Raw genomic sequence first — 21716 nt, 5'->3', positions numbered from 1 at the left:
CAACTTTTTTATATATTTTTGTAATAACCTGTCTTTCATATGAATTAACATTCAAATTAATTAACAACTAAAATATAGTTCATATTTAATCTTAATTGACACGTGTGTTGAGAACAGGGTTGTTTTAGCGTAATTATAAGTGTAATTTTAATAAAGTTCAGGTTTCAGTATTTTTGTTGTTTTTAACTAGATGAAATTAAAAATGATAATTAAAAAAATGATTACAAAATATTTTCTTTGTTGACATTTTAATTTCAACTAAAGATTTATTTTTAGCTTTAGTTACCAATTATAACCTTGTTTAAGAAATAATTTTTTTCCACATTTTACGAGATTGACAGGTTTGAGTCTTGACAAATGGCGCCCTCTACTGAGACAACTGCAAAACTGCATTTTCTACAATTCAAGTTTTTGCAAAAGAAAACTAACAAGTTAAAGTAGCCACAACATTTAATCGTGTTCGTTTTAGCATGTTAATACAAACCAATTAAGAGAGAAAAAAAAGATTGTTTGGTAAAAAAATAGCTTTGTAAAATTAACCGGCCAAAGATGATCCTCCACTGCTGGCTAGAGTTTCGCTCTCTCACTGAAAGCCTATGGAAGTTTTAAAGAAAATACTACCTCCAAATATACACAACGGAAGACGGACTGAACATTTTCCACAGATGGTTCTTCACTGAACAATTGAGAAATGTGCCAACTGTACTGTACTATTTACATTTAACAAGTTACACGAGACCTCTAATATAAGTCTATGGCAGTGAGTGTAATTTCACAGATTTTGTAGATTTTGCATGGAGTGAGACGGGAATTCTACAATATATGATCTCTGGTGCTGTCTCTCCTATTTAAACGAACATGACAACATGAGCACTATCACTCAGAGATGTGAACTTTAGAAACAGTGTCTGTTGGTTTCATGTGGACTCCTTATATATTACATGGATATGTTTTCCGTATTCCCATTGTACATGGATGTAGAGGCCTGTTTTAGTCTAGTCCCTAAAAAAGACTCAGTTCGCAAAGCGACTTCGTCCACGAGGGCCATCCCTTCCCCATCCACCCCGCTGAAAAGGTGGCTCATTTCCAAATCTGTCTGGGACCCTTTCGGGTCCTTGAGCCTGCCAGTGTGGTTCCTCTCCTCTAGGACCCATCGGGAGCTTGTGACGGGGGAAATCGTGTCCTGGAGGACCCATCATGCGCATCTGGAATCGCACTGCAGGGGGTTCTCCGAACATGGGGTTAGGGCCCCTAGGGGGCATCATTTGAGGGGCCATATTTGGAGGGGGCAGGATGGGACGGGGCCCGTTATTAGCGAAAGGGGGCATGAAGGGTGGGCGGAGCCCCACAGGGGGGTGTGGCGGTAGGGGTCCCGGTCTGGGCCCCCGAATCCCCCTGAGAGGAGGCGGACTGAGCGCTTGAGCACTTGTGTGGTCCGTGTGACTCTCGAAGGCCTCGAAGGATTCATTTGAAGGTTCTTCGTTTGGGGTTTCTGTTATTACAAAAGACAAAAACATGACTAGCTTTAGTAAACAAGTTTAGCTACAAACAGACAGCCTTTGATTTCTCCAACATCATTCGTAGATGCATAAACCAAGTCAAGTTTCCAAGTTTATCAGGATATCCATCACCATCACTTGATTTTATGCATCTGGAACTGACTTGATGGCAGAAAGTGACTTAAAGCTAAATAATTTAGAGATGTATTGAGCACATTTTGAAAGTTTTTACAAACTATAATGGTTTCTTTGAAGTTACGTGCACTGATAAATCATTTACAAGAATCATGAATAGTTTAAAAACAGGACTGGGAACATGTATCAAGTTTTTTGGCCTATCTTGTTTCATGTTGAATTTAATTTTATATTGAGTTACAGCTGAGAGATACCTGTGACGGATGGAAGATGACCTGCGGGGTTCAGAGAAGGGAATCCTGCTTAAAAACAAGGCAATATTTCATGTTAAAGTGACTGTGTGTTGTTATTTCCTTCTGGTCTATTCATTCATAAACATCAATGTGGAAAACAGTTTCTGTGCGGCTTCATATTTTTGTGGAAACCGTGATCCATTCTTTATCCAGAAGTATTAACTTCAGTACCTGCAGGCATCTGCGAGGGGTTGAATCCAGGAGGAGGGAACGACGGAGGGGAGGCTCCTGTGATCGAGGCTGGAGGTGCTAAACTCATGTTAGGAGGGGGTCCTGGGACGACAGTCAGTGTGCCAACTGAAGGGCTCTATAATATCCAGAAGAAAAGATGAGGAACAGCTGTTTGAAAGGACATTTCTAACAGCAATGAGCCTTGAGAAATCAATATGTTTTCTAGGACATGAGGAGGCAAAGAGTGTTCTGCTGTATTCTTTATCGCACACAAACACAAATTAGACAAAACCTTTTAAACTACATCTCAAAGTTTTGAGGATCAATCCTGGAAGAAGTTGTTTAGAATAATGTCACATGTGACAGGTAACACTATTTAGATTTTTCATTGGGAAAACGCATTAAAATTGATTTGCTGCCATCTGAAGCCATACATTCAAAACTAAAGCTCTTACATGCACAGATACTGTTTAACATTCAGACCTCAAAACATTGAAGATGTTTCTTTTATAGCCAGTGTGAATAAAAATTAACCACCGTTCAGTATTGTATGATGAAGCAAAATCCATTTCCTTGCATAAAATATGCGCTCTGAAATGTAAGCACCATCTTATAAAAACTTTGGAAGTTGGTTGAAATCCTGTGGAGAACATCCTCATGCCGAGGAGATCTCGTTTTCTCCAGTGAAAAAATTGTCTGTTCTGAATCAGGAGAGAAATCTGCACGGATCAAGCACTGTTTACTATTGAAAACAGTTGTGTGGGTGGATGCTTTTTCACTGGAGGAAGGATTATTATGGATTATGGACTCGTATTTTGGCCAGAAGGGATGTTTGAAGGTGAAATAATGATGCAGTTTTCCACTTCACTAAATGTTAACTGATGGACTGTGGATTATTGTGCTGTTTTTATCAGCTGTTTGGACTCTCATTCTGACGGCACCCATTCACTGCAGAGGATCCATTGGTGAGCAAGTGATGTGATGCTACATTTCTCCAAATCTGATGAAGAAACAAACTCATCTACACCTTGGACGGTACTTGAACTATTCTTTTAACGTAAAACATTAGCACAAACTCAGTTTCACATGGCCAGTCTTTGACTAGCAGCCAGTTTGCTAATTTTCCTAGGCTACCCACTGAATACTTTACGCAAATTTTGCCCCAATTTAGTGTCTGGACGAATTGTCAACAAAGTTGAAAGTTCAAGCCAGTCTGCAGATTTGAGAAGACTCATTAACTAATCAGTGTAGTGTATTCCAGCCTCTGAACAGTGAAAGGTTGGTCTGTATCATATTCAAGGCACCTGGCAAGTTCAGTTTTTACGTGCAGTTTTTTTGTTTGTTTGTTTGTTTTTTGATGCAGGTGTCATCTCAAATCTTACCACAGTAATGGGGAAAAAATGTTTTAAAATAACAGCAGTGTGAATTAATGTAATAATTGTTTAATGTGTGCATTAATTTAATAATTTCTGTCCGTTCAGAGTTATAAACACAGTCACTTCACAGACTAACTTAGATAATATGCATATATAACTCATAATGTCACATAATAATATAATCATATAATATTAAAAAAATTTTAACTACTGTAGCTTTCAAATCTTTTTATATTCAATGTTTTCTTTTCATTTATTACACAATTAAAAAAAGACCTATAACACTAGCTTGCTCTATTCTTTTTCTATTGTTTTCTGTTTATTTATTATATTATCTAAAAGCCCTTGCTACATGTTCAGCGTTTAAGCTAATGAGACTTGTTATAGCACTTGTATATCATTGCTCTTTTGTTGCGTCTGCTAAATGAATAAACGTAAATGTAGATAATAAACAGAATATAATATAATAATATATTATTAAATTAAGAACATCCTATTATAAAAAAGAGGCTAAGGCTAACTTTTTACATTTTGCTCCAATAATACTTATATAAATTCACTTTTTTATAATTTTGTATCGTTTCAGTGAATGGACTGTATCCATGGCTGGACTTACCATTGGGCTTGACTTGGCTGCAGCCCATGGGCCCTGACTTTATCCGTTTATGTTTGTTTGATTTGTTCAGTTATTTGCCAGTCAGAAATGATCAGCCACATTTCCACTGCACACATAAGGGCTAACAGCTTCCAACCGCGACCTTCAAGACCATAATCAAACAGCATAAACTGCTAGTTATAATTACTTCACACAAAACAAGGACAAACGTATTGAATTGCACCTGCACCAATTCATTTGTGATCACATGGGTACTTTAAACAGCTCCATTAATCATTTAGCTCAGCACACTGATGAAGATGATGATACAAATAATTTAGATTATAAAACACTTCTTGATTCTGATTGGTTGAAGCTGTTGTGAACTACTTTACAAACACTTTTTGTTTATGTTTGTGTGTTGCTCGTCATCCACTTTGTTGCAAACACAACCGTTTCTGAGGAACTACATTATTTGCCTGAAGACTACTTGTTTATATATATATATATATATATATATATATATATATTACATTTTATTTGCTCTGTAATCACTGTAAACCACGGCTTCTTGGGGATTATTGCTTTAAAACAAAACAGCAGAACCGCTGTGTCTCCGAGTTACACTTTGTTTTGTTCCTCAGTGTTTAATGGACCAGTAAATTATTGAATCAGGCTATAAGCACAGTTGTTTGCGAAGTTAAATTATTTATTTTAAACAAACCTGTTGATTTAAGGATTCAACTCACTCTTTAAGACACTTGCTGCCACCTACTGGTGGTTCTAGTTTCCTAACAGAAAAACTAGCTTATTTCTAATATTATTTCATTTTTGCAATCATTTGAGATTTGTACATTAAAATGCTATATTTAAACACTTTTTTTTTCTATTTATGCATTTTGTTGACAGTGTTTTCTTTTGATTGTTAATAACTAAAATGTCTTTTTATTCGGATTAAATTTATTGATTAAATTTTTGTTATTTCAGGATTTTGATCTCTCAACTGAGAGAACACATCCGGTTTATCATATTATATTGACTATTTAATATTACATCTAAACTTTACCTGGGCTAGAGCGGTTTCATATCAACTGTACTACGTATATGCAAACCTCAATGCACATTTTAATTTTTGTGTATTTTGTGTTACTGCATCATGATGTCATAGCGGAGTAAATTTTTAGTATAAAGATATGTGACCATAAAGCACAAAAGCAGTCTTAAGTCACTGAGGTATATTTGCATGAGATGATGTATAAATCTCAATTTTGAAAAATGTACACTTATGACTGGTTTTGTGCTCCAGGGTCACAGACATAATCTCAAACCCAGGGGTCCCAGCCCCCTAAATCCTGCCGTGCCACTGACCCCAGAGCCACAATCCTCACAAACACTATGTGCATGCAGAATAACGGCAGACCGACGGTATCTACTGACACGTTTTGCATGTTGTGTCTGCTTGTTCTGGTCAGAAAATCATACAAATACAAGAAGTTTCAAGACTACCACCTTTAATAAACTACCTGAAGAATTACATATTCAGATTACTGTAAACACTACTAATACACTAATTAATAAAAAGTGTGCATATTTAAAATGGCATTTAAAAATATTTGCAAACATGAGATTATGTATCTATATGTATTAATTTAGGTTCAGTTACTAAAAATAATACTGCACACTTATAATAGATTAGCTAATGTTAACTTAACTTGAAAATGGATAAAAAGTATGTGTAGAAATTAACATTATGATCAATACATGGTTTAATTATTGTTATGGGTTTTATTATAATACATAATAACTAATGGATAGAGCCTAATTATGAAGTGTTACCAGAAATATTTAAGTTATACATTGTAACCAAGAAATATTTAGACACTTAAATCACAACTAAATTCTCTAAATGTCCTCAGTCACTTAAGTTACTCCTCGGCAAGTTTATGACGCCTAGTGTGTTAAAATCTGTTCGTATCCCTGCCTTAGCACTGATGTTCACACATTTGTGTTGGTTAAGTGTCCAAATACTCAGGGAGAACATTTAATCAAGGATGGAATAACTAAATAACACCTTTTCACATTTGGCATCCATATGTTCCCGCTCTCTTATCAAAGAGGACAAAGCTTTACCCACACTACTAAAGAAAAGGCTGCACCGTTTTCGATTGATAGTACTTCACTCAGGAGTGTTTCTCAGGGAATCATTACATCCTCAGCACTCACAGAAGCGCTCAGGAACTCTCCAGGACCTGGATCAGAGCTTCTTGAGACTGAAAGCTCAGAGTTAGTGACCTGGATCCTGAACCATCAGGCTGTGTTTATGTCCACAGGTCAGATTGTACAGAAAGAGCAAAAAACTATTTATTTAAATATATCATCTTTAATATCATTTCATAAGCACGAGTTCTGCGTTAATTTAAGGAAGTTCAAAACTATAAACACACAAACATAAAATTTCCTTTTTTTTGTTTGATATATATATATATATGTGTGTGTGTGTGTGTGTGTGTGTATGCATCTTTAAGAATTTCATAAAGCAGTAAAAAGTAATGTTCTCACTGGAGAACAAGCACTGAATTGTCTTGATAAAAAGGATGAAATAATTTAATTTGCCATTAATGTTCGCCAAATTATCCAGAGATCAGGAATCATGATTACAAGATCTGTCATCTGTCAAATCATCTCAAGATGCATTAATCAAGATACAAAGACCCCTGCTTTAAACTCATGAACACTGGATTCAGCACTGAGCTGAGCATGATATTAATCTGTTGCAAAAATGTAATTTTTTTACAAAAGGTAAGGTACAAAAAATATATTAATATAGATTTTGTTTGACTAAACCGCTATAGATAGATGGATAGATGGATAGATATCTCTACATAGGATTCTTATGAGCCATGTTTTTGGCCATATGTCCTAGAGACTATTTTAATATCAGTGGTGGTCCTGGGCAAAGTAAACGTATCATTACGGGTCTGTATGCTGACCCTGAGCTCCTAAACATGGAGACAGATCTCCGTGACAGTAACGTCACCCTTCACATGAGGAGACATCCAATATTTGACAGTGAACTTAAGAGAAACATGCACGTCATACAAAAGAGATGCCCATCCAGATTATAAATACTCATTTAAATACCTCATTTTTTCTCTCTGTGTATGAAGCAAGACAAATTATGTTCAAAAAAGGCAAAAAGTCTTGCACAGTGGATATTCAGCATGGACACCTGGGTAAACACAGGGAACCAGCTCCACAGATCAACAAAAACTGAAGTGGCTCAGAAAGGTAAGAAAAGCTCCAGTACAATTTGTATACAGATGACATTAGGTTTGATATTTTACATCTAATGCAATAAAATTCAATAAGTGTCTTTTTGGGGCCATAGGATATGACAGAACAAATAAATCACATAGAACATAATGAATCTGCTGTCAAATTATATTGTGTTGTCACTAAATATTTACTATTAAACATGTAATGTGATGCATTTTATAAAAACACTTTTGCATGCCTTACCCATGGTGAGAATCTCATATGGAAACGTCTTATGACTGAAGCCAGGTTATTTAACTGTGGCTATATACTGACAGGATGCACAGTGTTGAATACATTTTCAACAGTGATCTTTTTCTTGAATACGAATTTGATTGTTTCACATACTACAAAATATAACAGTATGCAGTTTAAATGACAGTGTGCATTATACAGTTCTGATAGAATAAGATTCTTTTCACCGAGATGGCATAGAAGAACCATTTTTGGTTCCCCAAAGAACAGTTCTTAATAGAACCATTTATTTTTCTCAGTGTGAAGGATGTTTTAAGAATCTTAAGAAGCTGAAGGTTCTATAGAACCTTTTGTGCAATGGAAAGGTTTTTCTTGGAACCACTGTTGCTATTTTAAACTGCAGTCTAGACTTGATGTCAACACTAGCTCCTCAGCAGAAAAGATTCTGACTTCGTCAATCAGTTAAGACTAGACTCTTTGAATAGATCAGCACAAAATATGTTTTCTGCTATTTCAAATATTTAGTGTAGAGAGTAAGAAAAACACCGTTAACACATGGCCTAAAAGCATGGTTGGACCAAAGTCAAGTAAAAGAGAATTTCACCTTACCAAATCTCTGGTTCCTTCGAGGAGAGAGAGCAGACACTCCAGAATATCAGACATCATGGTTGCCCGACCGAAATGATTCCAGCCGTTTCCAAACAATCACCATTTGGTGATGCTGTATCATGAAAGACTCAATCCACAGGCACACAAGGCCATCTCTGTGGATTGGATCACTCTTCAATCTATGCATTGGTGCTGTTCCGATAATGAGGTGTATGTATTTCTTTCTCAGATTTGAATCCAACTGGCTGAACGACAAAAATGTAATCTAAAAGTTCTGCAATGCATGCATTGCTTTGCCATTTTCAAAAGTGGAAAAATCCAAACATTTCACTAAACTAGATTAGAGCAAATGTGAAACTCCATTCATCCTGGCATTAAGCCATTACATTTCCATGTGTTCGTGGCTGAGTGAAGCTCAGCTAACATTGATTGATCGTTTACCTTCCCAGCACTGGAGTTTTCCATAGAACCGAAAGCAGACGGACATCCAAAATCCAGCACCACTTTTGTGAGTCCACTGGAAAAAACTGGTGATTTCACTCCATTCAAGAAGAGCAGAAGCACAGAGGAGCTCTCACTAATGTCACATGTCATTTCAAATGCTGCTTCATTAGCTTGAACAAAGCGCTTCAAACCTTTCGCAAGGAACCAGAGCTGACAAAGAACAATCTTTGAGAGTTCGGCTTGAACGAAGGTTTATTTTTGCTCACAAACAAGAGCATAGTGTCTGTAGAAAATCATTTACACCACATTAACTTTTTTAAACCACACACCAAACTGAAGATTACCAGTTAAAAACCATTAGGGAACTTTACCACTGTTGGGCGCATGCACTGCTATTATTTGAACTACATTTGGCAGTAGCAGTCGTGAAAGGCAGAAACATGCAGAACATCTAAAAAACTACTAAGTGTTTATTACACTTCATCCACTTGAGTCTGCAGGTTCCTTTTAAAACACATGCAGTTTCCTCAAAGTGAGATTCTCATGTACTGAGCCATGAAATCTCCACCTGAGTAGCACTTCCATACACCAAACCTAACAGCTTTATTTGTTATATATATTATTAAGATTTTTACAGAGAGGGTTGTTCATATATAATTCGCCTGACTTTAGACAACATGTTTTAGATTTCAACCATATTCACCAATAGTTTCTTGCCTTAAGAAGTTGACTAGCAAATTATATGTGAACAAATAATTCTTGTATGTCTGTACAATGTCAAATTAGTCAGTATAAGTGCGTTTGTGAATCACTGAATCAGTCAGAGTGCTTCAGGAGTTAACAATGAAAAGATAAGATACTTAAGATCACAGAGATCACAAACAGCGCTGGATGATTCGCAAATATAACTACATCTGAATCCAATCGTACAAATGCATTCCAACATTTGCCAGTAATGCCGGTCTTCATTGGGTTCAATGCACTCAATGTTATTCGCTACTGATCGCGGTTTGAAAGTCTGACCCTTTTCGGGTGTTTTTGAACATTTATACAGTATTGTTCAAAATAATAGCAGTACAATGTGACTAACCAGAATAATCAAGGTTTTTCGTATATTTTTTTATTGCTACGTGGCAAACAAGTTACCAGTAGGTTCAGTAGATTCTCAGAAAACAAATGAGACCCAGCATTCATGATACGCACGCTCTTAAGGCTGTGCAATTGGGCAATTAGTTGAATTAGTTGAAAGGGGTGTGTTCAAAAAAATAGCAGTGTGGCATTCAATCACTGAGGTCATCAATTTTGTGAAGAAACAGGTGTGAATCAGGTGGCCCCTATTTAAGGATGAAGCCAACACTTGTTGAACATGCATTTGAAAGCGGAGGAAAATGGGTCGTTCAAGACATTGTTCAGAAGAACAGCGTACTTTGATTAAGAAGTTGATTAGAGAGGGGAAAACCTATAAAGAGGTGCAAAAAATGATAGTCTGTTCAGCTAAAATGATTTCCAATGCCTTAAAATGGAGAGCAAAACCAGAGAGACGTGGAAGAAAACGGAAGACAACCATCAAAATGGATAGAAGAATAACCAGAATGGCAAAGGCTCAGCCAATGATCACCTCCAGGATGATCAAAGACAGTCTGGAGTTACCTGTAAGTACTGTGACAGTTAGAAGACGTCTGTGTGAAGCTAATCTATTTTCAAGAATCCACCGCAAAGTCCCTCTGTTAAAAAAAGGCATGGGCAGAAGAGGTTACAATTTGCCAAAGAACACATCAACTGGCCTAAAGAGAAATGGAGGAACATTTTGTGGACTGATGAGAGTAAAATTGTTATTTTTGGGTCCAAGGGCCACAGGCAGTTTGTGAGACGACCCCCAAACTCTGAATTCAAGCCACAGTACACAGTGAAGACAGTGAAGCATGGAGGTGCAAGCATCATGATATGGGCATGTTTCTCCTACTATGGTGTTGGGCCTATTTATCGCATACCAGGGATCATGGATCAGTTTGCATATGTTAAAATACTTGAAGAGGTCATGTTGCCCTATGCTGAAGAGGACATGCCCTTGAAATGGTTGTTTCAACAAGACAATGACCCAAAACACACTAGTAAACGGGCAAAGTCTTGGTTCCAAACCAACAAAATTAATGTTATGGAGTGGCCAGCCCAATCTCCAGACCTTAATCCAATTGAGAACTTGTGGGGTGATATCAAAAATGCTGTTTCTGAAGCAAAACCAAGAAATGTGAATGAATTGTGGAATGTTGTTAAAGAATCATGGAGTGGAATAACAGCTGAGAGGTGCCACAAGTTGGTTGACTCCATGCCACACAGATGTCAAGCAGTTTTAAAAAACGGTGGTCATACAACTAAATATTAGTTTAGTGATTCACAGGATTGCTAAATCCCAGAAAAAAAAAATGTTTGTACAAAATAGTTTTGAGTTTGTACAGTCAAAGGTAGACACTGCTATTTTTTTGAACACATCCCTTTCAACTAATTCAACTAATTGCCCAATTGCACAGCCTTAAGAGCGTGCATATCATGAATGCTGGGTCTTGTTTGTTTTCTGACAATCTACTGAACCTACTGGTAACTTGTTTGCCACGTAGCAATAAAAAATATACTAAAAACCTTGATTATTCTGGTTAGTCACATTGTACTGCTATTATTTTGAACAATACTGTACATGTTCCATCTTGACATCTTAATTTTCTCAAGACTCACACACAAATTTTAAGATGTACTTTTCTTGTTCTGTTTCCTAACACACACTTGTTAACACAAATTACAGCTTTATAAATTTCACATTACTAAAAAAACAAGTATGAAGCAGCTTTAGTTTAGCAACATGTTTTCATGCAGCTTGTAGTGAAGCGCAATAAATTTATCTAAAATAATAATTATAATAAATGCATTTGAGTAAGCTGCCACCTTTATTTACAACTACTAATTCACCAGCTGCAAACATTTTAAGATACACGCAAAAGTCTTAATCAGACATAAGCTGTTTTTTTTTCTTTTACAATAGATAAAACTCAAATAAACCAGTATTAAACCATCTATGGCTGATTCTCCTTGCATTTCCTGAACCCACCTGTTGTCCTCTTCTGCGTTTTCCCAGCAAATGTTCTTCCGCCTTGTGCCTAAATCAGCCAGTGATGCACCAAAGCTGTGGTTTTCGTAAAAGTGACTGCTAAACCTGTGGTTCCTAGCCACCTCTATGAGCTTCAGTGTGTTAGGGAGTGCATGCATGTGAGGTGCCAGTAAACCTCGTTTAGATCCAGCATTGAGCCGTTTCTGCTGGTCTGAAGAGAAACACCCCATGTAGCAGAACATACTCTCTTTGAAATAGATTCAAAATTAAATCCCCTGATAAAGTTTTATTTATTTATAAGGCACGTTCTTTGTGTGTGTTCCATTTTATACAGTAGATAAACAATGGGAATCATACTATTTATGGCTAATTGTATGGGAATGCCAGCCGTTTTAATGTTGGTAAGTTATCTGGAGGCAGTTCATTGCTGTTATTTTTAAAACTTTTTTTTTTAAATCAAGAACACTTGTTTGATGTCAAGATCATAAGAAACATAAGATGTCTTCGAGAAAACTAGACAATTCATATTGTACGGTCTCTTTGGGTTTCAGTATATTATTTGTGTTTAGAGCTTGTGGTACTGTACTGCTTGCTGTTGCCGTTCTTGTCTCACAAATAGTCAAATTTGGTCAAATCTGAAGTTGGTCAACTACATTTACAAAAAATTTAGTTTTAGATAAAGTATAGTCATTTGCATCGCTTCAATTTAAAGGAATGGTTCACCCAAACATTTAAATTTACTGAAAATGTCCTCACTCTTAAGCCATCCGAGATGTAGATGAGTTTTTCTTTTCATGGAAACCGATTTAGTGAAGTGTAGCATCACATCACTTGCTCACCAATGGATACTCTGCAGTGAATGGGTGCCGTCAGAATGAGAGTCCAAACAGCTGATAACAGCTTGTTTGTTTTTTACAAACACGCAGCTTTTCACTTCTCCAGATGTTAACTGATGGACTGTGGATTATTGTGATGTTTTTATCAGCTGATTGACTAATTCTGATGGCACCCATTCACTGCAGAGCATCTATTGATGAACAAGTGCTGCAATGCTACATTTCTCCAAATAAGTACAAGATATCAACATCTTGGATGGCGTGAAGGTGGATAAAGTTTCAGCAAATTTGTATTTTTGGGTTAACTATTAATTTAGGCAGCTAAGTAACAAATCATTTGGAAGTCATATTAAACAACGATGTACTAAAAGTTTCTCAGTTTCTTTCAATACAGACAGCAGTGACCGTGTTATGACAAAGAAACGTCATTAAAAGCGATGTCAATGAAACACGGAAAGAAAACTAGACAGTCATGACACTAACCTTTTTATTTTGTGCTCTATGGCTCTTCACTTGCAAGAAATGATGGCAACCATGCACCAGTAAATCGTCAGTGCAAAGCAAAGTACACAGAAACATTGTTTGCCTCCCATGAGTCATAGACGTCACACAGTCCCTCCAGAAAAACGTGATTATGCAATCGCCTGATTTAATGCATAATCAGCCAAAGGCCGCATATTTATGCGGGGGTCGCATTTTTTCAAATACGCCGCTCTTTTGCCGCATAAATTGCCGATTTCAGGAAGCAAAATATGTGGGGCTAGCATGATTTCATAATCCCTGTATTTTCGTTGCAAAAAACTCACATATATATTAGCAGAAAGTTGAAAAATGTTGTGTTTACTTCACACAAGTAAAGCACCATTTTCCCCCAAATGCCACGGGAACCTTATGAAGAGACGTAATTACGTGACATGAACATCATCTGCAAACTCTGCGGTGAAACTTGAAGCACGCAAATCATTCTTATTTGCCAACAAAAATAAGCGCAAAAAACGCGTGAAGCAGTTTCCCGATTTGTTACATGACACTGGAGCCAAATTATATTGCGAGAACTTGCGAAAATTGCCGTTTGATGAAATAGAGAAAAAAAACAACACCCCCTTCTCACTAGGCTACTAACACTGTTGTAGTTTCATTCAGAAGTTTAGGCAACTTTACAGTTGTAAGATTGCACTTTTTTTGTTACAGAACAGTACCAAAAACTTACAGTTGTAATTATATTAGTAGTATGTAAAATAATTTACGTTGCAGTAAGAGATTGCAACTTAAATATTCTGTGATTTAGTATGCTCGCTTCTCATAGGAAGTAATAAGAAATTACTCTTTACATTAAGGTAGTAGCCTAGTGAGAAAAAGGTGTTGGGGGAATCACCTTTTTTTCTCTTTTTCATCAAACTGCAGTTTTTGCAAGTTCACGCAATTTCATTGTATAAAATTGCAAAAATATCCCGCATATTCCATCGAATTTTTTAAGAAAACGTGCCGCAAAACCAAGGATTTTTCCCCGCAACAATCACAAAAAAAATCCACATTTTTCTGGAGGGACTGGTCACAAAACAAGAGTAGAAAAATAAGCTGAGACACTGAATGCCCTTGAGGAGTTCTGTAGGAAACCCCTTGTGTTTTACCTGTGATACTGCAGCTCCATCTTTCTGTTTTCCTTCAGGTCCTTCTGTTACTGGCACAGCCGGACTGGCCACAACTCTTTTCCACTCTAAAGTTAAAGATCAAATTAAAAAATGTCACATATTAAATCCTTCGAGAAACCATGATTGAAGAATAAAGTAGAAGCTAAAGAAAGGTCACATGTGGGTGTTTACCTTGTTTGAGTGTTTCGGCATCAAGCATGCCTCCATCCTGAAGACTTTGAATATCATTGGGTTTCACTTTATCCCATGGGATATACGTGACACCCTGCTCCACATCCCAAAACCTCTTCAAGTCCGTCTTTATGCCCTTATTCAACGCCCATGCGATCTGATCAAGGACAACAAGTCAAACAACAGCCACAGATTGAAAACAAGCTAGTACACATGCAAACATGAGATCTGGAGTAATGCAATGAATCCAACAGCAAACACAACACATTATGACTGTTTAAAAGATTTGTATCTAGCTGTGTATTCACAGAAATAAAATAATAAAGAATGATTATCAAAATTAACTTCTTACTTACCCATTAAATTAATTAGGTGAGAAAAAAAGTTATGAGAAGAGACAAATTAGTAAATCTATGTAGTAAACTGATTTCGAAGGCAACGGTTAGTTATACTCATTCAAATTTACTCATCCACACAATGCTATGACTGACCATTCATTAGTCATCGTCTCCTAATCTAGCTTTCTAATAAACCTGGTACTGTAGACTATCAATATTGTTGGTTCTTTAACAAACCGTTTGTGTTCTTGGTGTGAATAAAGCATATGGTAAATGTATTCAGGAGAGTCATATAATAAGCAATAAGAACTCTAGACCAAGAATCTTAACCCAAAACATTGCAGACGGGAAGAAAAGGTTGGTTAGGGCACCTTAATATTTTTCTGGTTGACTTTAACAACCCCTCTGCTGAGTTTGTTCAGGGCCGTGTTGGCATCTTGTCTGTGCACCATGATGATGTAGGCACAACCTCTGGGAGGAATCATCTACAGAAACAGATTTAATAAAAACTGCTTTAACTTCAGTTAAAGTGTAAATACATGCTTTCAAAAGAAAAGTAAAAAAGCCATCAATGCAAGGGAATTCATGTAAATATTCATACTGGTTTCACATTTGACTAAATCCCGTGAGCCAAATTTCCATTGCAGAAGGATGCAAATTTTACCAGCAGGCTCTGTCCAATATCTAGTGAGCAGCCTTGTTGTCTACATATGCAGCTGCATCATGTAGGAGACTTAAGTCTGCCTCGTTTACAACATTTAAAAATAATATGTGGATAAGTGAACAAAACCATACTGAAACGCACATAGAAATGCAATGCATTTTGGGACTTCCATCTCTACATGTGATGCCTTTAATGCTTTATGAACTTCATTTCAAAGGTTTGGGGTCAGTAAGAATTTTTTTTTAATATATCAAACAGCATTTATTCGATATATACAGTAAAAACAATAATATTGTAAAATATGAATAAAAATTAAAAACGACTTCAACAAAAGCTGAATTTTCAGCATCAGTATTCCAGTCTTCAGTGTCACATGATCCTTCAGAAATCATTCTCTATGAAAATATGCTGATTTGCTGCTCAAGAAACGTTTATCATTATTCATGTTTAATAACAGTTGTGCTGCTTTAGAGTGTAGCACAGTTTTAAAAAAAAAAATATATATATATATATATATATATATATTTTTTTATTTTATTTTTTTTTTTTTTTTTAAGAAACTGATACACTCTCTTTCAGGAATCTTTGATGAATAGAAAATTCATAATAGACATTTATTCACTTTTGTAACAATATAAATGACTTTCCTGTAACTTCAACAATTTAAAGCATCCTTTAAGAATAATTAAAATAATTTAAAAAATTGTACACACATTGATGGACTCGATCTGTCCAAACTCCTCCATCAGACTCATGATGTCCTGCTGATGAGTCTTCTTGTCCAGCTGTCCCATCCATAGTGTAGTACTGCACACTAAAACCAACAGACGAAAACACTCCTGAACAGCACATCAGTACAACAGCACAATAGGATCACGTCTAACATTTATTAGTGCTACAAAAAAATAAAATACCCCTACACATTCTATTTCATGTTTACAAAAACTGTGGTAAGGCTTCACAGTAGTAAAACACAGTTTTAAGATAAGGTGGTGTGCTCTCACCACTGAGAGTTTCCTTCTGGACAGGCGGAAGTCCTTTCTGTCGCCGCTCTCGGTCTTTCTCTCGGTCTCTCCTCTCCTCAGATCTCGCCCGTGGGGAATGGCCTCGGCGCTCGCTGGATCGGGAGCGTGTGCGGTGAAGCCTCGACCGCTCTCGGCGGGAATGTGAGCCGGATCGCGCTCTTCGTGAGCGTGATGACGAACGTCCTCGTGGAGACCTGGGAGAAGACACAACATTCAGAATCAAACAGAAATCTTTTTAAGAGACTTTAAGTTCAAGAACATTCATGAAACACACCTTGATCTCGTCCGTCTGCTGGCTCTTCGATCTCTTCCATCATGCACCGAGCATTCGGTCTCAGCTGAAAACTGGAATGAATCAAATACAAACTGTATATGATTGACCGAACTGATATGTGCAATCTTATGTCAAAGTTCAGCAATTTTAGCATTTACATATTGTTCTATATTTTTCACAATGCGGAAAACATGGAATGGAATTTCGTCAACACCGAATTTGGCAAATGTTTAATGAATGAAGTACAACTGTACACCTAATCAAATAGCAAAGCTACATTTTAAAAGATTAATTACATAGTTAATGTTTTATGGCTTCATTTGATTACCACCGGTTTTGAAAATACATTTTATATTAAATTATAAATACAGAAACACTGAAACAGACAACAAAATAATTTCTGGAAAAATAAATAAAATGTAAAAATGCAGATGAATTATCAAATTGCTAAAGTTTCATGAATTCATTTGACCAGACATGCTTATTGATTATTAAACCATTAAAGGAGAATACGGTACTGACATAAAAAAATAAATAAAAAAACACTTATAAATGTGTTTTTTAGAAATTGATTCTGAACAGTAAAATTTTCATGGATTTAATTAGATATGATTTTTTTTATAAATACTATGAAACCATTAAAACAGAACCCACCCAAAAAAAAAAAAAATTAATTTCATTGTAGTTTCAGTAAGAGCTCTACATTTTGACCTGTGAGGTATGTTAATATCTGCTGAAGATGCTCCATACCTGCTGTAGCTGCTGGGTTACACTCTCATTAAAGACTTGAGGAGTGTTATCTGTTATCTGAGTCTGAACGATCACTGGGAACTCATGAGGTGCCACCTGACCCTGCATCTGCGTCTGGACAACAAGAAACCATCTGATACATTGCATACATTATTTTGTCATCCCCTCATTTTTTAAAGCTCAGCAGGTCAGAGTAAATACCTGGCTAACCATCTGACTCAGAAGATGAGCTTGCAGGGCTTGCTGTAAATCTTGGGGGAGATTTCTGTAAAGAATGACAATATTAAATCAATACCTGCAAAAAAAACTAAATGATATTTCACCATATGTGAACTGAAAGAAATGAGTTTATGTCATCCTACATGGTGATGGGAGCAGCAGGAGATGGTTCAGTCTTTTCCTCCACAGGCTCGGGGTCATCATCATAATCAAAACGATCCAGCAGAGACTGAGTCAAACCACAAACACAGTGTTACAGAATCAATTCACTTCTATACTGCTTCTATCTCACAGATTCTACTCTATTCATTCCCGAACCAGACATTAGTGTTTTCAATAGAACCGACGTCGGTATGGAATTTAAAATAATATGACGATATCAGCGGATCAGTCTATAAGAAGATTATTACGGATCCCGTGTGTCTGTGTAAGCGATGATCATTGTAGCCAATTACAGACATAACTGTTGAGAGCGTGAACACAATGGCCAATCAGATCGGTTTAAGAAGCCGCTCAACAGCACTCAAAATGCTGATATTGCTGAAACTGATATTGTCAGATTTTTTACATCTCCGTACTTTTAGTCACACTTCAGGATATATGAGTATATATGAGTAATGTCAAAATGGTTGTAAGCATCGAATTTACTGACTGCTTACCTTAGCTAAAGATGATTTCTGCTCAGGGGGCGGGGCAGTGGACTGAGGAAGCCCCGCCCCTCCGACCTGCTGGAGAGTTTGGAGCAGCTGCTGTAAATGAAACACACATAGCAGATTAAATATCAAAATATAAATATTATGGCCGCATAAGCAGTGTTATTTTAGTATTATTAAGATTACATATTTTAATTGAAACTTTTTTTTTTGGCATATTTCGATATAGCATTAATTTATTTTTGTATCAGTTTTAGTTGTAAAAACATTAATACTTCAACTCAAATACATTTCACCAACACTATGAAGAAAGTCAAGCATCTCTAACAGCTACACAAGAAAAAACTGAAAATGTGCACTCTATAGGATGTATTCTGAAACCATTTTTACCCAGAAACTGCTAGTGAATTAAAACACAAATAATTACAAAGAAACAACAACAAAAAAGACATTTAAGTAGAAAGACTGAAATAGTATTTTCTACAACATACTAATCTTTGTTTCATTTACAATTTCTATAAAGTAATATTGTTTTATTGCTCCATTGCACTCTTATGCTCAATCTGCAACAGAATGAATCAATCTACTTCAGCGCAGACATTTTCAGAAAGAGAGCTGTATTTGAGTGCAGTGAGTGTTGTTTTACCTCGATGCCGCCTGTGCCCTGGAGGAGCTGGGCGACTGCAGCGAGGGCTGGTTCTGGCACTGCCACTGGCATCGGCACGGCTGGAAGCGCTACAAAAAGAGATGAAAACTGCAGTTTAACAGGCTGTTAGTTTGAATAGGATACGGGTTACACTTAAGTTTAGGCTCAGTAAGATTTTTTTTGTTGACGTTGTTGGAAAAAATGCAATGAAATTCAGATGCATTATATTATTAATCAAATTAGACATTTATAATGTTACAAAATTTAAATTTTAAATACATGCTGTTTTTTTTTACTTTCTATTGAAAGAATTCTGAGAAAAACAGCAGCACAGCTGTTTTCAACATTGATAAGTGACACTGAAGACTGGAGAAATAATGCTGAATATTTCACATTTCAGCGCAGGAATAAATTACATTTTAAAATATATCACAACACAAAACAGTTATTTTGAACTATAAAACATTTATATTATTTTTACTGTGTTTTTTTGATCAGATAAATGCAGCCTTGGAGAGAAATCTTACCAACCCCAAACTGTTGAAAGCTAGTGTAAATTTAAAGGCCTGGTACAAAACCTGGAGTGAAGCATAATGACAATGTAATAACTGTTCTTATCTACCAGCAGCTGGGATTGCATTCTCCACAAGAGGTAGTACAGGAGCGGTGGCCATGTCTAACAGCGGCTGAATGATGTCCATGCTAAACACGTCATTCTTCTGCCACAGATTCAGCACACGCAATATCTTCCCCTACATTTCAACACACAAAATCCACCAATAAAATCCACCTGCACAGAAACATTTCAGTGTAATTTCACTCTAAATTCTGTGATTCAGTACCGTATCGTCAGCTGGGCACTGGAAAAGGTTCTGAAAGGTAAGTGTGAAGTTTTTCAAAAACCTCGGAGCGAACACATCCTTGTCTGTGCCGAACTGATTCCTGGACTGTCGGATAATTGAGTCGACCACATACAGACCAGCAACCTTTAGATCAGGTTTACACTGATGAAAAAAAGAAATCATCATCAATCAATCTTTAGCTTCCCATAACATCGTTTATCACTACAGGAACGTCAGTATATTGTTTATTACATACCCTCTTGATGAACTTCTCCACGATTTGAACAACGTGCTTGTAGAGCTAACAAAGCAGATCATAAAAATTCAGTCTGTAAACTCAATAAATAAACAACTGTCAGAATCTACAAACTACAAACTATCAAAATCAATAAACGAATAACACGCGAAAACTGGTTTCAAATGAGAATTTTTATTCATTTCTCTTCTACCATGTAAAATGAATGGGTGCCGTCAGAATGAGAGTCAATCAGCTGATAAAAACATCACAATAATCCACACAACTCCAGTCCATCAGTTAACATTTAGTGAAGTGAAAAGCTGCATGTTTGAAAGAAAACGATCCATCATAAAGGCTTTTAACTGTCACTTTGGGCCGAAAATACAAGACCATAATAAGTCCAAACGTCCATGTTTTCAACTGTAAACTATGTTTGATCTCTGCAGATTTCTCTCCTGATTCAGATAGGATGAGTTTGGCACTAGAGAAAGCTATATAATTGATACAAATATTATTTTTTACTCAGAAAACAATGATTTTAAGTTGATGACATGATGGATTTGTTTCACAAGACATTAACTGATGGACTGAAGATGTGTGAATTATTTTTATCAGCTATTTGGACTCTCATTCTGATGGCACCCATTCACTGCAGAGGATCAATGAGGCTGAGCTACTTTTCAGCAAATTTTCATTTTCGAAAATGAAGCATTATCAGTATACTACTTTGCATGCAAAACACATTTCAAACTGCAAACAAAATAATTGGAACACAAATTAAATCATTTTTCATAATTGATCAAAATCCTTTTCTTATATCTGCTCTGACTTACCTTGATAGCTTTGATTCCTGCTTTGGTTACAGACATCATTTTGGCTCGAGAGATTGGGGGAGCCATGTCCATCATGGACAACATCTACAGGGAAGAAACAGGATAATATAGATCATGCCAAAATTAATAAAACATACAATTAACCTCATAACAAATGACAGATCTCTGTTTAAAGATCAGGGACGCCTTTATACCACTCATCAATAGAGTTAATCAACTCTATATTCAATTCTATTACAACAAACAGGTTAAAACTAGATTAAATCCCTTAAAATATTGTGTATCTCTTAATAAACCATAAAGGTGCTGTTAATTTAATTAGGCGTAGCACAAAGAGGTGGAAGATCACTAAACACATTTAATGTATACTCATATCACATCTGTTGAACTATATTTCAGGTTATATTTGAGTTTAGAACATTAAACTGCATAAATATATGACACTGGTCCATCAGAGAACAGTAAACACACATAAAACACGGATTGTTTTGGAGTAACTTAACGATAAGCGGAAAAGGGCAAATAAAACACAAATTCTCACCTCCCCGTTAAAAGCGTTCACCGCTTCCATGTCCATGAGCGTTATTAATTCAAATATATATTACATATATTCTCCTGGACTCGGATAAACATTTGTAAAGTGGATTTTCGCGACTAGGCCACATGAGATTGACGCAAACACAATCTTCCGTCCGCGAGCTTTGAGGAGCGATGAGCGCACGGGGAGACAGCGCCGCGTGGCGGACCGGAGGACAGCTGCGATCACTGCTCGTGTTTTAAAGCAGTAGTGGCAGCATTTATTTTATTATATATAAAGTTAAAAAGAACTGCATTTATTTAAAA

The 21716-nt window shown here is 36.4% G+C and overlaps 1 protein-coding gene across 2 annotated transcripts; it reads right to left on the bottom strand.

The window, feature by feature from the left end:
* Positions 1 to 432: 432 nt before the first annotated feature.
* Positions 433 to 21598, bottom strand: LOC113058691 (splicing factor, arginine/serine-rich 15-like). 2 transcript variants are annotated; one of them, XM_026226839.1, is made up of 19 exons: positions 21415 to 21598; positions 20874 to 20957; positions 20059 to 20103; positions 19803 to 19964; positions 19583 to 19712; positions 18961 to 19049; positions 18321 to 18410; positions 17805 to 17890; positions 17644 to 17707; positions 17443 to 17556; positions 16693 to 16763; positions 16398 to 16612; positions 16107 to 16207; positions 15101 to 15214; positions 14392 to 14548; positions 14200 to 14285; positions 2099 to 2234; positions 1889 to 1936; positions 433 to 1492 (listed from the first exon to the last, which is right to left on the bottom strand). In XM_026226839.1, exons 1-19 carry the CDS (start codon positions 21448 to 21450, stop codon positions 1014 to 1016), a joined length of 2307 nt encoding a protein of 768 aa, XP_026082624.1. In that variant the 5' UTR covers positions 21451 to 21598; the 3' UTR covers positions 433 to 1013. The 2 variants fall into 2 exon arrangements, with proteins under 2 accessions (XP_026082624.1, XP_026082626.1); XM_026226841.1 differs by having other exon boundaries at positions 1889 to 1933; positions 21415 to 21489.
* Between the last annotated feature and the right edge of the window lie 118 nt (positions 21599 to 21716).

The sequence above is a fragment of the Carassius auratus genome, chromosome 40 (assembly GCF_003368295.1).
Source record: "Carassius auratus strain Wakin chromosome 40, ASM336829v1, whole genome shotgun sequence".
Classification (NCBI taxonomy): domain Eukaryota; kingdom Metazoa; phylum Chordata; class Actinopteri; order Cypriniformes; family Cyprinidae; genus Carassius; species Carassius auratus.
The sequence above is the reverse complement of the archived record's forward strand: the minus strand, read 5'-3'. Positions and strand labels throughout refer to the sequence as shown.

Excerpts from the sequence above, each read along its gene's own strand:
- LOC113058691 (XM_026226839.1), bottom strand. The coding sequence starts at position 21,450 with ATGGACATGGAAGCGGTGAACGCTTTTAACGGGGAG. Across the intron at positions 18,411-18,960 it reads AGGGCACAGGCGGCATCGAG|CAGCTGCTCCAAACTCTCCA; the intron begins GTAAAACAACAC and ends TTTCATTTACAG. Across the intron at positions 17,708-17,804 it reads CCTGCTGCTCCCATCACCAT|AAATCTCCCCCAAGATTTAC; the intron begins GTAGGATGACAT and ends CATTCTTTACAG.